The sequence below is a fragment of the Vipera ursinii genome (assembly GCF_947247035.1).
Source record: "Vipera ursinii genome assembly, chromosome: 5".
Classification (NCBI taxonomy): domain Eukaryota; kingdom Metazoa; phylum Chordata; class Lepidosauria; order Squamata; family Viperidae; genus Vipera; species Vipera ursinii.
In genome coordinates, this window is record NC_139518.1 from 81,677,546 (window position 1) to 81,690,800 (window position 13,255).

General features: G+C 43.8%; 1 protein-coding gene across 1 annotated transcript in view; it reads right to left on the reverse strand.

Moving 5' to 3' along the window:
* The window catches only part of UNC5B (unc-5 netrin receptor B), a gene marked incomplete at its 5' end in the record, with an annotated part of 226,147 nt that overhangs the window by 37,000 nt on the left and 175,892 nt on the right, over positions 1–13,255 (reverse strand). The window contains 2 exons of the mRNA XM_083364776.1: positions 4,682–4,785; positions 8,190–8,333. Coding sequence (XP_083220902.1) covers positions 4,682–4,785; positions 8,190–8,333 — 248 coding nt within the window. The remainder of the gene's footprint in view (positions 1–4,681; positions 4,786–8,189; positions 8,334–13,255) is intronic.

Sequence of the window (13,255 nt, forward strand, 5' to 3'; positions counted from 1 at the left end):
TTATTAGGGCTTTCACACACACCCCCAAGCGGCATTATTACAAAGTCAGCTTAATTGCCCCCAACAATCTGGGTCCTCATTTTACCTACCTCGGAAGGATGGAAGGCTGAGTCAACCTTGAGCTTGGTGGGACTCGAACCTGCACTAATTGCAGGCAGCTGGTGTTACTTAGGGAGGCATTAGCCCACTGCTCCACCAAGGCTCTTATTGCTAAAATGCTCTTATTGCTAAAATGCTAAAATGCACCTGGTTTTGCTCATTATTTGAAAAAGGATGTTTTTTCTTATGTACAGGCAATTCTCTGTATAACTTTGTTTTGAAATGGTTGGGTCTGGAATGGCCTAATTTGTCTGGCTGTTTGTTTGCAAAGTAGCAAAGACCAGATCATTACTTGGCTGCTGCATTTATATTCTGCTTTGTCTAATTGGGCCAAAGTCACATTGTGAAAGTCATGATTCTCAAGCCAGGCCTCTGTTCAATAATCATCCCTAGTCGAAGAAAATCTGGGAAGGAAGGAAGGAAGGAAGGAAGGAAGGAAGGAAGGAAGGAGGAAGGGAAAAAAGGAAATGCAAAATCAATTACTACCAGGGCTTTTTTTCTCATAGAACGCTCAGAACGGAGTTCCGGCACCTTTTTTGGATGGAACCTTGTAGGTTAGGCAAAGCAGGTTGTATGACATGTGTGAGTTCTGGCACCTTTTTCTTTTACAAAAAAAGCACTGATTACTACTATCTACATTTGCTCTAAGCTTATAGACCATATGGGTGAAATGTTGAAAAAAATCATTAAATTAGAATTGTTCCTGAAATTGAAAGTTTGCTGCAGAACCATCAAGACATTATGATGGTAATCTCCACATGCTCCAGATTCTATGCATATTTAGCGCCAGAATGGAAACAATCCTTTATCGCAACCGTGACAAAATATAGAGAGACAATAAATTTTGGACATTCCCTCCAGGCGACATAATGTACCCATTCTTGAAACTTAGCAAGCTTTACTGGAGAAACAGGAACCACTCTGAGCAACTGCCCAGCCCCTGCACTGCACCATCCTTTGTGCAGATCTCACTGAAAACCAAAGTCTGCAGCAGAGCAGAAGAAATTACGTCCAGAGGAAAAGTCCAAGGATTGTTGATCTTGCCAAGCGCTAATGGTTCTTTTTCGATCCCCTTCTCTGCAAACAATTTGTTCAGTGTTTTCTTTACTAAATTCTGTCAGGGGTTAATGGCTGATCAGCCTATGTAGGTGGCAGGATGGAACAGGTGTTGAGGTTAAGTACATTATTAGATGTCAGAATAACAGATCCACTGCCTAAAATAAACACTTCTGCTGAATAATGAAAACAGACGGGGCCCCAGCGTGGTGCTATCCATCACAATCCCACTCCATCTTCACCTGGCAACTCATTTCCCTAACAGGCTCATTTGGGATCATAAACATCTGTCTGCTAGGTGCCAACATTCACAGCTGGAATTTGACTGCAGTCGCAGAGACTTGAGGAAACAAGTCTGCCTCTGAGAAGTGTAAACTGAAGGAAGGAGATGGCGGCTGGGCAGAAATTCTGGATGAGGCTGAAACTTCATATGATTTATTAACAATCTGGAATGGGGAAAATGATATTTTTCCCTATCATCATTCACCTTCCCAAGGCACCTTCAAGGGAAAGCACAGATGTGCCCAGCTGTGGGGAGGAAGGCGGGAGGTTTTTCATTACCAACTGCTGGCAAATTAGAAGAAACTATATCTCAACGACCGCAATTCATTAAAAAAAAAAATTCTTATTAATGCTAGAGGAAGGAAGGAAAGAAGGACGGTCAGTCAGGAGGTGTATATCTTCCTAAGCCAATATGCCTAATGAGATATTACAAACTTCTGTGGGAGGTCAGGAAACAGTTGAATTGACGAATCAGGAAGGAAAGGTAGTTCTCAACTTCTGACCACAAGCGAGCCCCTAAATTCTGCGGCTGTGTGAGACGGTTGTTAAGTGAGTTTTGCCCCATTTTTACAACCTTTCTTGCCCCAGGCGTTAAGTGACTCACTGCAGTTCTCAAGTTAGTAACACGGTTGTTAAATGAATCAGCTTCCCTATTGACTTTGTTTATAAGAAGTTTGCAAAAGGTGATCGCATGACCCAGGGATACGGCAGCTGTCAAGTACGTGAAATTTGTTTCCATTGACTTTCAATATCTACAGCTCAATCCCAAAGCATGTATCTTTACAAATTGCTCCTACCTGAGAACCCAAATCACCTTCCAGAAATGATTCACTGAAAAGGCTGGTAAAATGGCTTGTTTTATGCAGAATATAGTATGAACACAGAGCTTGCTGCTAGAAAGTACTCAGTAGGAATCTGCACCTCAGCATTGCTCTGTAAGTACATAATGTTCCAGATTTGCAAGCATGAACTTTGTCCTATAAGTGATGCAGCAATTTGTAGTCAAGGTTGACTCAGCCTTCCATCCTTCCGCGGTAGGTAAAATGAGGACCCAGATTGTTGGGGGCAATAAGATGATTTTGTAATAATGCCGCTTGGGGGGGGGGAAAGCCCTAATAAGCAGGCATATACATAGAATGAAGGCTGTTGCTAAGCACATTTGATTTGTGCTTACAGTAGATTGTAAGCCGCCCTGAGTCTTCAGAGAAGGGCGGGATATAAATGGGATTAAAATAAATAAAAAATAAAATAAACCAAGGACCACCTGTATTTTCCTAGCACGCCCAGGTGGATTAACTCTACAATTATCAAAGAAGATTTAGATACAGAGAACCTCAATTCTGGGTGCTTTAAAATTTGGTCCAGATTTTTCCCCCCAGAACTTTTCCCAGGCAAGCAACCATGGATCTCCAGAGATTATGTAGCCATGCTGTCTTCTGCCCATGAACATTGAGTTATGTCACAGGCAGCCTTGCCTCCAAATTCAATGTCTTATCCATTTTTTTTCAGTTTGGGGCTGATTATTGCTTTACCTATCCCACTTGCCTACTGTGATTTAATCCTCTTGAAAGGCCCAGAAGATACTGAACCTCTCAAAACCCAGATTATGACCGCTTAATAGGACAATACGAATGAATGAATTGTATCAGCTCCCTTTCAGAATTCCACTCATGGGAATGTACTTATTTATTTGGACGGTGGTTGGTTTATATCCTCCGTTTCTACTCTGGCAAGGCGGCTAACAAACTGTAGAAAACAAAAATGGAATATGCAAGCAGACTAAAATTTACTGGGAAATAGTAAAATAAAATGACGGTGGAAAAATGCCTGGTGGAAGAGATGCACTCTTAGATTTTCAAAAGGCTGAGTGATTAGAGGCCAGGAAGAGCCTCCAGGTGAGTGTGTTCCATAGCTTGCAGGCAGGACACACAACTTCTATCTTGTGGGTGATGCTCAACTACTTGAACATAAAAATTTTCCTAGCTAGCGTGAGAGGAAACTCGGACTCAGAATCATCAGTTAGGAGAAACACATAGTATTTAAAAGGGGGATGGTCATCCAACAAACAGAGAAAACATCCTAGGATTTCCAAATTATAAGTCCAACTCCAGATGTGCCCCACCTTTTTTTTTTAACCAGAAACCTCTACTTTAGTCCTCCCCAACACAAGACCTTCCAAATGTATGTGATTACAGCTCCCATTATGCCCATCCGTGCTCAGAAAGGTAGTAATTTTGCCAGGCTGGTGTAATCAGTTCAATGTTTCATTGGAATCCTTCTCTTTCTTTCTTGGGATGCACACCTGGATGCTTGCAACTGTGTCTTAGAAAACATTTCTACCCTTCCTTCAAAAATCTGAGGCCGGTTCTGCAACAGTCCCATATTTCATTCTCACAAATCCCTTTATGGCTTGGGCTGGCTGTTAAGAGGAAGTCTGGCTCAAAGATCTTTTGCTTTGAGCAAGGGCCAGTTCTGCCTTCTGCACAGGTTGTGTCTGGTGCTTCTGCTTATGGTGATTTATGAGATACGGAGGTCAACCGGGCCTGGTTGCAGATGGATAGATGGTGCTACCTTATAGTGGAGGGTATATAAAGGGCTTCCAACTCTTCTGTGCCTTAGCCTGATTGTGACATGTACCAAAGTCCACAAGATTTATTTGCAGTGGGTACTGATATGTCCTAACTACCTACCAATAGGGATACTACCAAGGAGTAACATGTAGCATTGTAACTGCAATACAGGCTGAGATATTTTCCCGAGCTTTTGAGAAATAAACCAGGCACAAAGAATGGGGTGTGCAATATAGTTAAACAGATGTTACAATTGTAAGAATATGAGTAGATGCGGGTAATTATGAGGTATCAGTAGTCCCTGACTTACGACCTTAATCGAGTCTGGCAATTATGGTCATGTCATGATGGCTGTAAAGCAGATCACCGTGGGACCAGACCCATTTTTATGACCTGTTTTACAGTGGTCATTAAGCAAACCCACTGTTTGCTGTGAGACAAATGGAAGCAAGTGCTGGTTTCTGACAACAATGACATAAATTGTGTTCATGTGACCATGGGAGGGGGCAAACACCAGAAATTCAAAACTGGCTGGTAAATCACTTTGGGGGGAGGTGGCTGTAACTTCAAATGATTACTACAGGACAGGTTGTAAAGGTTCGAGGACTACCTGTAAGTTTCGAATGTTTCCCAGGCGACCGCCATTGGTCACCGTCACTGAGTGCCCATCTTACCTCAGCAGTTGGCACTCCTTCAGGAGGTCGGCACTGCAAAAGGACCTCATGATCAAGAGGCACCTCCTTCCCCAGTGGCTCCTGGTCAAAGTTCTTCCTCAGATCTAAGGACAGGAAAGATATAAAACCCACCAGCATTAGCCGTGATACTTACAGGGCAATTTAAAAAGCTAGAGAGGACAAATTTTCATCTCCCATTATTTTTGCTACACCTGAAAAGCCTCAAATGTCAGATCTCTCAGAAGTTTGGCCCAAAATGTTTGTGTAATTTCCACCTAAAGGTATGAAAGACAGTCAAAGGGAAAGCAAAAGGTGAATTTATTCTTCATATTTTGAAGAACATCCCATTATTTGAAACACTAAAGTGGAATATTTTTCAAAGCCGGGCAGATTTGCAGTTTAGCATAAACTAAAAGAATAACGACTGAAAGAAAATAGGCGTTTGAAAGATTCCACCCTTCTGTCTTTGACTTACTTGGAGGATCAATATTTTGTCCTTATGAATGGTGCTCCTTGGCAAAATAATTCACGTTTCTTTGGTGTTCTTCAGGAAAATGGCCGGGCTTTCTGGATCCCAGTCATTTAGCAAAACCGGCAGCAAAAGAGTTCCTTTTGTGACCCAAAACTAAACTATTGCATAAAAAACCTTGGAGAATATTTAGGAAACACATGTTTTTCTGAAAGGACTATCATTTCTGTTCAGTTCTGTAACTGGAAACAAATTCCAAATGGAGGATTTTAAGTGTCAAGTATGGTGGTAGCTTCCAATGGATGGTTTTTCATATTCTCTGAAGCATTGTCCCTACAAGCCTGAACTATGTCCATCTTTTTAATGAAGAACATGAATTTGACAACCCATAAGAAAAGGTAGGAGTAAAGAATTAATCAGTAGGTGGCGCTAAGATCTACTAAATTCTTCCTAAATATTTTGACAAACAAAATTATATGCTGTCCCAAACAAATATTTTTGACGATGATTATGATGTATACAATAATGATAATTTGTAACCTAACTTCATGAAATGGGTTCTACAATGATTAAGAGATATCATAGAACCATCAGCCTCTTGGGAGTTTGGTAAGTAATCTGTTTTGCACAGCTATTGCTTCTTCCATTGCAAGCATACAAAAGATATTTCAGGCTATTACACGTCAAGTAAATAATGGCTAAACACAAATATAAAATGCTTAATGTCTGAGCAGCTATGTTCACATAACATATTCAGCTCATTTTCTTTTTTAAAAAAAATAGCTTAGTGAATATGACAGATCCAAAACACTTGGTTAGTTAACGGTTAAGAGCGTTGTGCAAACTCAGAAACTGGCTGAATCCCATTTACTAAGTTTAATGTGATCTCAGCCAGTGTGACCAACGTAATCTGGTACCTTCAGATATTTGGGGTTGCAATGGTCCCAGTTCCAGCCATTATGTCTAAATGCCCTTCGGAGTAAATTTAGGGTGAATGAAACTGGGTTAAAGAGAAATATAACTAAGATGCTATAGCTCTGGATGCGGATCTTAACCTCTCACTCCTGTAGATGTTGAATCCAAGAAAAGCTGAATATGTCAATCAGGACTGTGAAAACTGATTCCTGCTCCAGAGCTATTTCAATAACTAAACTACAAGGACTGCAGCTCCTGGCTTGTGTGATTATAAACGATCTCAGCTAAAAAGAAAGCAATTCACATGTTTGTGTGCCAGCTGGTATGTAGACATAAACAGTATCCTCATCCCTATCTCAGCTAGACTAATGAACAAGATATTGATAACAATTTAGAATCCAGGACAATGATGGAAATTAGTTTGAAGACCCCAGGGAGGAAAATGCTCTCTCTTTTGTTTTATGATCCCAAAATAAGAGATTTCAGATTATATTCCGTTAAAAACCAGGCTTCCTAAAAAGTTAAACAGGGATTTTCCATGGAGTTCTCTGCTGTTTTCTGCACTATGTAGCTGCCAACAATAGAAATATTGTTCTATCACCTCCCCCTCTTGCAGTGTGGCACAGAATGACCTCATCAACCTGGCCAGGGTCCATCTGCAATGTGTACTCTAGAACAGGGCTTTTCAACCAGTGGTAGGGGTACCACCTGTGGTACATTGGCACCTAGCAGGTGGTATGCAACCATCCTAGAAAACTGGTAGTGGGGGAGGGGAATGAGCTGAACCGGTGGCAGCACTGCACAAAACTGAGCGAGTGATGGCTGGAGCTGCAGGGCTGTCAGGGCTCAGCGGAAGCGCCAGGTTCCAGCTGAAGCTCAGCGCTGATCCTGGCGCGTCTGCTGAGCCCAGAAGAAGCACCGATTAGGTGGAATGTTGCAGCATCTCCAGGGTCTTGTGATTTACATTCAGATGCTTGGCAATTGATTTATATTCACAGTGTCCCAGGGTCATGTGAAGTGACCCAAACCTGCTGCAACCACCCAGCAGAGGGGGAGAATAAAAACCAAACACCACCCAATTCCACCCCCGCTGCCAATCCTCAACAGAAATGCTCACAACAATGAAAACCTCGGACAGGAAGAAGAGTGCCGCCGGGCGGGCAGGCAGGTGTCTTGCTCGGCTGTGGCTTGTGGGGCACTTTTTCAGTGCCATTGTAACTTCAAACAGTCACTAAGCGAACTGTTGTAAGTCGAGGACTACCTGTACTTCATCACTTTTTCCCTTTTTTTGTCATCAAGTTTTTGACACCTTGCTAGGCGACTGGTGGTACTCAGATGTTGCCATATCCTAAAAGTGGTACAATGGGTGAAAAGGTTGAAAAGCCCTGCTCTAGAATGGGACCCAGTTGCAAAAGTTCAGAAGTCAGGTAAGAAGATGTGACTGGACAAGCTAAAGGCTAAAAAAAATGCTGTGCTGGAAAACCAGGGTGAAACTGATGGGCAACTTGGATAGCCAGTGAAATCCCCCTGAAGGAACATAATTTGGCCACCAGATCTCTGATGGAAATGTTTAGAAATCAGAAACTCTGGAGATGCAGTTCAGCAGAAACACATAACGTGGAGGCAACTGCAGAAGGAGAGAATGAAGAACAAGGATTACTGGAGGCAAGATTTTGCCTTGGCAGCGACTATCTTGGGACACTTCTATGAGAACCGCATATGATATGGAGAAAAAGCTGCAGCAGGACAAAGGATGCTTGTCCATCCTCTGTGTATCACAGCTTTATTCCAAAATCAGCTTTATTTTCTTCTATGAACAGTTTTCTTTTACATGATTGCCGCCTTCCAATAAACCAAAAAAAAAAAAAAAGCACCAATGAATTTCTTCTTCCAGTAAAGGATATCTCAATATAACTACTTCTCCCTTGGATGCACACAAGGCCTTCATTAGCTAATAGTCTATAAAATGTTGGAGCGAGTGGATTCTTTTTAACGTGCCTATTCATGATATACCCCTTTTTCTGCAGGGTGTGCAAGTGCACTAAACATCAGCAGCAAAATCATAATATAAAAAGGATCTTCAAAAAGAAAGAAGGAAAGAAAAAAGAATCTTCCCAAACCTACATGCTATCCGGACATAAGCTCGGCGGCTTTTTGTAGTTCCAGCAGAACTCCACGCCACACATTGACACCAGTAATCTTCTAGCCCAAACAGCTCCTCCACTTGCTGGCGAGAGACTTCAATCTGGACTTCTCTTACAAGGAGCCCTGGAAACAAATACATCCAAAAAAGTGAAATTGTTAAGAAGTTGGAAAAACCAATAACTGGGAGAGTTAGGTTTAAATGAAACACCGTCTATGAAGAAGGGAGGAATAAAATCAGGGCTTTTTTTTCTCATAGAATGCTCAAAACACAGGTTAGAAAGTTGGAAATATGAGGATATGTGGGTTATGTAAAAAAGACTTATAATGCATTAGTAAATAATTTGATTGTTATATAGCTAATGTTAATGTGGGTAATACTATTTTTAATATTTTGATTGCTATTTCTTAGTATATGATTGTATCTTGATAAGATTATTATGATTGTGATGATTATTATATCTTATTATATCGTTAACAATGGGGGGGGTGAGGTGTTACCCCCTGTTGATACCCCCCTGCACCTGAAAGCAGGAAAAGAAGCAATGGATGGAAACTAGTCAAGGAGAGAAGCAACGTAGAACTAAGGAGAAACTTCCTGACAGTTAGAACAATTAACCAGTGGAACAACCTGCCTCCAGAAGCTGTGAATGCTCCAACACTGGAGGTTTTTAAGAAGAGACTGGACAGCCATTTGCCTGAAATGGTATAGGGTTTCCTGCCTGAGCAGGGGGTTGGACTAGATGACCTCCAAGGTCCCTTCCAACTTTATATTATATTATATTATATATATATATATATATATATATATATATATATATATATATATATATATATATATATATATATATATATATATATATACGTTTACGTTTACGTTTACGTTTTATTTAATTTATATACCGCCCTTCTCCCTGGGGACTCAGGGCGGTTCACAGGGCATATAAATAAAAATACAGTACTATACAAAAGTTAAAACAAAGATTAAATCAGTGCCCGATTAAAAAAAAAACAAAACAATAATGCAATCTAAAATGACAATTTAAAACCCAGCTCCCCCATCAGGCCAGACCGACCAATTCAAACAAATGGGTCTTCAGGCCACGACGGAAAGTTCGGAGGTCCGATGCCGTCCGGAGCTCCACCGGCAGTTGGTTCCACAAAGCCGGGGCACCCACAGAGAAGGCTCTCCCCCTGGGGGCCGCCAGTCGGCATTCCCTGACTGGAGGCACCCTGAGGAGGCCCTCTCTGTGGGAACGCACAGGGCGGAGGGGAGTTGAAGCCGGCAGCAGGTGGTCCCCGAGGTAACCCGGACCCATGCCATGTAGGGACTTAAAGATCATAACCAAGACCTTGAACCTCACCCGGAAGACAACTGGTAACCAATGCAGCTCACGGAGCAAAGGTGTAACATGGGAGTACCGGGAAACTCCCAAGACAACTCTCGCGGCCGCATTCTGTACCAGTTGGAGCCTCCGAGTGGTCTTCAAGGGAAGCCCCATGTAGAGAGCATTACAGTAGTCAAGGCGAGAGGTCACGAGCGCATGAGTGACCGTGCACAGGGCATCCCGGTCCAGATAGGGCCGCAACTGGCGCACCAGGCGAACCTGGGCAAAAGCCCCCCTAGTCACGGCCACTACATGATCTTCTAGGGTAAGCCGTGAATCTAGGAGGACTCCCAAGTTGCGAGCCCTATCCACGGGGGGTAAGAGCTCACCCCCCATAGAAAGAGATGGAACATTTTGAATGTCCCGGGATGCCGGAATGCACAGCCACTCAGTCTTGTCAGGGTTGAGCTGAAGTCTGTTCCTCCCCATCCAGACCCGAACCGCCTCCAGGCAACGGGACATCACAGCGAGGGCATCACTGGGGTGGTTTGGGGTCGAAAAGAAAAGTTGGGTATCATCGGCATATTGATGATACCCAACTCCAAAACCACGAATGATCTCACCCAGCGGTTTCATGTAGATGTTGAACAGGAGAGGCGAGAGAACCGACCCCTGAGGAACTCCACAAACGAGAGACCTAGGGGCCGATCTCTGCCCCCCTGCCAACACCGACTGCGAACATCCCAGGAGATAGGAGGAGAACCACCGAAAAACTGTGCCTCCCACTCCCAATCCCCTGAGACGCCGCAGCAAGATACCATGGTCGATGGTATCGAAAGCCGCCGAGAGGTCTAATAGGACTAGGACAGAGGAATATCCCCTGTCCCGAGCCCTCCAGAGATCATTCACCAGAGCGACCAATGCCGTCTCCGTGCTGTACCCGGGCCTGAAACCCGATTGGTAGGGGTCCAGATAATCCGCTTCATCCAGGACCAGAGGGAGCTGATGCGCCACCACACTCTCAACAACCTTCGCAAGAAAGCGAAGGTTGGAGACTGGACGAAAGTTGTTCAATACAGCTGGGTCCAAGGCAGGCTTCTTGAGGAGAGGTCTCACCACCGCCTCCTTCAAGACGGTGGGGAAATAACCCTCACTCAAAGAAGCAGATATAACCGCCTGGAGCCAGCCTCGTGTCCTCTCCCTAGCTGCATAAACCAGCCAGGAAGGGCACGGGTCCAACAAACATGTGGAGGAGCTCAGCCTCCCCATAATCCTGTCCACTTCATCAGGGGTCACAGAATCAAACTCTTCCCAGATAACATTGACAAGACCGCTCGTATCCTGATCGCCTGACTCTGCCCAGCTGGAGTCCAAACCGGTCCGAATCCGAGCGATTTTATCCGACAGATGTTGACTAAATTCCTCGGCACGACCCTGCAAGGGATCCTCCCTCACCTCCTGATTAAGAAGTGAGCGAGTCACCCTAAACAGGGCGGCCGGGCGATTATCTGCGGACGCAATGAGGGTAGAGAAGTAATTACACCTCGCCACCCTCATCGCTGCGAGATAAGACCTAATATAGGTTCTTAACCGCAACCGGTCGGGTTCGGATCTGCTCGACCTCCAACAGCTCTCTAGGCCCCGTTTCCGACGCTTCATCTCCCGGAGCTCCGCGGAGAACCATGGAGCTCGCTGGGATCTGCGCCGGGTCAGGGGCCGCAAGGGTACAACCCGGTCAAGTGCCTCAGTGGCTGCCCTTTCCCAGGTTTCCACTAAGGCATCCGCCGAGCTGTGAGCAATGGAGGCAGGTGGGGAACCCAGCGCCGCTTGGAATCTATCAGGATCCATTAAGCGTCTGGGGCGGTACCATCTAATTGGCTCCGTATCCCCACGGCGGGGGGTGGCAAAACGGAAGACCATCCGCAGGAGATGATGATCGGTCCATGACAGGGGCATAATAAATGGAGAGCCCCCACCAAGATCATCCAACCACCGTCTAGATAAAAAAATCAGGTCAAGAGTGTGGCCTCCCTCATGAGTTGGTTCAGAAATTACTTGCGTCAGGTCCATGGCCGTCATGGAAGCCATGAACTCCCGAGCTAGCTCAGATGAGCCTCCCAGGGATGGTAGATTGAAGTCTCCCAAAACTATAAGTTTGGGAAACTCAACCACCAACCCTGAGAGGATATCGAGCAGCTCGGGCAGGGCTGCCGCTGTACGACTAGGCGAAATGTACGTCAGCAGCAAACCCAACTGCGCCCCAGAACCAAATCTCACAAAGAGAGACTCACACCCGACTATCTGAGAAACGGTGGTCTCCCGCGGACATAAGGTCTCCCTAATAATAACCGCCACTCCCCCACCCCTACCTTGAGCTTGCATACCTAGACAACACACTGTTCAATATAGAAATTGATTTTTTAAAATAATAATAAAAACATATGAAAAAAGAAGGGAGGAATAGGAATACACATCCACACATATCAGAGATAAATGAAAAAAAAGTCTACTGAGGTCTACAGCAGTGTTCTCTCTAAGAATCAAAATATGATGAATGAAACCTTTGTTTATGATACGGGTGTAACTTTGCACTACATCTGAGCTTTGCGTACAACTATTTATCTAATTCATTTTCTTACGTGCACCATTTTTAGGTTAGATTATATGCATATGCAGTACTACTAAAGTTCAGAATGGAGTTCCGGCACCTTTTTTGGATGGAACCTTGTAGGCAGTGCTTTTTTTGTAAAAGAAAAAGGTGCCGGAACTCACACATGTCATACAACCCACCTTGCCTATCCTACAAGGTTCCATCCAAAAAAGGTGCCGGAACTCCGTTCTGAGCATTCTATGAGAAAAAAAGCCCTGCTTGTAGGGTAGGCAAGGCGGATTGTATGACATGTGTGAGTTCCGGCACCTTTTTCTTTTACAAAAAAAGCACTGAATAAAATACATGTGTGGCTGGAAGCAATGATAAAACAACATATAGATTTAAAATCAGAGATATTCCCACTGGGCATGTTACCAGGAAATACTTATTTAGTTTTACATATTTTAACAGCAGCTAGGATAGTATATGCACAATTTTGGAAAAATGAAGAAACTCCTACAGAAAAGAATATAATGGAAAAAAAATACTGGAATGTGCAGAAATGGATAGGTTAATGTTAAAAATGAAAGAAAAAGAAGAAACGGGATATTATATGGCATGGGATTTATTTTACCAATGGTTAGTTGACAAAAACACAGGTTAGAAAGTTGGAAATATGAGGATATGTGGGTTATGTAAAAAAGACTTATAATGGATTAGTAAATAATTTGATTGTTATATAACTAATGTTAATGTGGGTAATACTATTTTTAATGTTTTGATTGCTATTTCTTAGTATATGATTGTATCTTGATAAGATTATTATGATTGTGATGATTATTATATCTTATTATATCGTTAACGATGGGGGGGGGTGAGGTGTTACCACCCGTTGATAGGGCTCGCAACTTGGGCGTCCTCCTGGATTCATGGCTCAGTTTTGAAGATCACATAGGAGCCGTGACCAGGGGGGCTTTTGCCCAGGTTCGCCTGGTGCGCCAGTTGCGACCCTACCTGGACCGAGATGCCCTATGCACAGTCACTCATGCGCTCGTGACCTCCCGGTTAGACTACTGCAACGCTCGCTACATGGGGCTGCCCTTGAGGACCACTCGGAGGCTTCAGCTGGC